This window comes from Saprolegnia diclina, assembly GCF_000281045.1.
Source record: "Saprolegnia diclina VS20 unplaced genomic scaffold supercont1.101, whole genome shotgun sequence".
NCBI classification, from domain to species: domain Eukaryota; phylum Oomycota; class Saprolegniomycetes; order Saprolegniales; family Saprolegniaceae; genus Saprolegnia; species Saprolegnia diclina.
Window position 1 is genome coordinate 24,380 of NW_008246168.1, and position 1,624 is coordinate 26,003.

The 1,624-nt window shown below is 59.4% G+C and overlaps 1 protein-coding gene across 1 annotated transcript; it reads right to left on the minus strand.

The window, feature by feature from the left end:
* Positions 1-199: 199 nt before the first annotated feature.
* Positions 200-1,624, minus strand: SDRG_15739 (hypothetical protein). The gene has a single exon (XM_008621921.1). It carries the CDS (start codon positions 1,610-1,612, stop codon positions 260-262), a length of 1,353 nt encoding a protein of 450 aa, XP_008620143.1. The 5' UTR covers positions 1,613-1,624; the 3' UTR covers positions 200-259.

The following is a 1,624-nucleotide window of genomic DNA, read 5'->3' on the forward strand; positions in this document are numbered from 1 at the left end:
GCAAGACGATGTTGTGGACCATCACTAACATAGTGCTTGTTTGTAAACGATGGTTAGGGGTGTGGAGAGAGAGAGCACCCTCACTCGGCATCAAGGCCACCATCACTCACAGGACGGCTTTGCAGAAGTCTTGAACCCGGCTGATGGCTTGTGTGGCGGCCGAGAACCATTGTTCACAATCAAGCACAGTGCTATGTTAGTGACGGTCCAGAACATGTCGTTGGTTTTATCAACGTTGCCACCGCTTGGCCACGATTTATTACGATAGCGCCTTAAACTCAACCACTAACCTTTGCCCCCAGCGATCGGCTTCGATGCGGGCTTGCACAGCCAGCTCTGGGAACACGGCTTGCGGGTAGCTCATGACGTTTTTGACGGTCAATGTGACGTCCGGGGACGAGCCGACGGCGGTGAAAAGTGCGCGCGTTTCTTCGAGGTCCAGCGCTCGTTTGGCGATGGCCAACGATACCCGGAGTCGTTTACGATCGTCGCGCTTTGTCGTCAGTGCGTCGGCTACGAGCAAGAGCCCTTGCTTGCTCAGAGGGGCAAAGCTCAAACTGAGCTCTTCCAGACCTCGGGCCAGCCACTCTGGCAAGGCGCGCGAGATCGACTCGATGCCACGCTCGTCCACGGTCTTGGTCCATGTCTCTACTTTGGTCAGGACCCGTGACGTGCTGAGCCACGCGACAACGCTGGGCATGTCGGTAGCGGGAATGTCAGAAATGACAGCGCAGCGCAGGTCGGGGCATCGACCTCCAGCGAGATGTCGGGGGTCCAGCTTGTCATCCCACGCACCGAGGTAACGAAGGGCACAAAAGCGCGAGACGTCGACGCAGTGCGAGACGCGTAGGTTGACGACTCGAGCAGGATCCAGTTTGTCCAGAAGCGTTTGTACCTTCGCCTCGGGGGCCGTTCGCGTCGAGTGGAACGTCCTGACGCAGTGGAGATCGCCGTCCAAGGCAGCCAGTGCCGCGTGAACGTCGTCAGCGCCATTGAGGATAAGAGTCTTGAGCGACGGCGACGCGAGGAGCGCGCGCGCCAGCGGCATGCAGTCGTCCACCGAACCTGGCGTGTAGCGCGTCATTTCGAAGCTGAGCGAGCGCAACGGAAACGCTGGTCGCGTGAACGCCGAAATCCAAAGCGCTGCGCTCACTGGATCGGACAAGCGGACGTCGACGCTCTCAATGTAGCGGCACGAGTCAAGTAGTTTGTGCACTTGAGCTGAGAACGTTGCATCTTTCTCTACCGAGACATGCCGGACGCGGTCGCCCCAAACGCGCGCAAGTGCCGGTGATATGGGCAGACGGACGCGTACCGATCGTGGCAGTGCCGCTGCCTGCCATCGGAGATCCGTGGCGGGCCCCACGTATACATACGGAAAGGCGGGCAGCGCAGCGATGCCGAGGTCAATGATCTGCACTGGAAATCTCTCGAGATACAAGCACGGCCAGTGGTGCTCGAGTTCCATCGATTGGCTGAGTAAGAGCAGCGCGTGAAGGGCCGGCGGTACGTTCGGCAGCGCCGACACAAAGGCCACAACGTCGTTGAGCTCGGAGAGCAGGTGCACGATGTCGAGCAGCACGATGCTGAGCGTGTCGATGGCGCAGCTCATCCAAATGGTCTG

What these genes read in the sequence shown, in the direction of transcription:
- SDRG_15739 (XM_008621921.1), bottom strand. Translation starts at nt 1,612, where the DNA reads ATGAGCTGCGCCATCGACACGCTCAGCATCGTGCTGCTCGACATCGTG.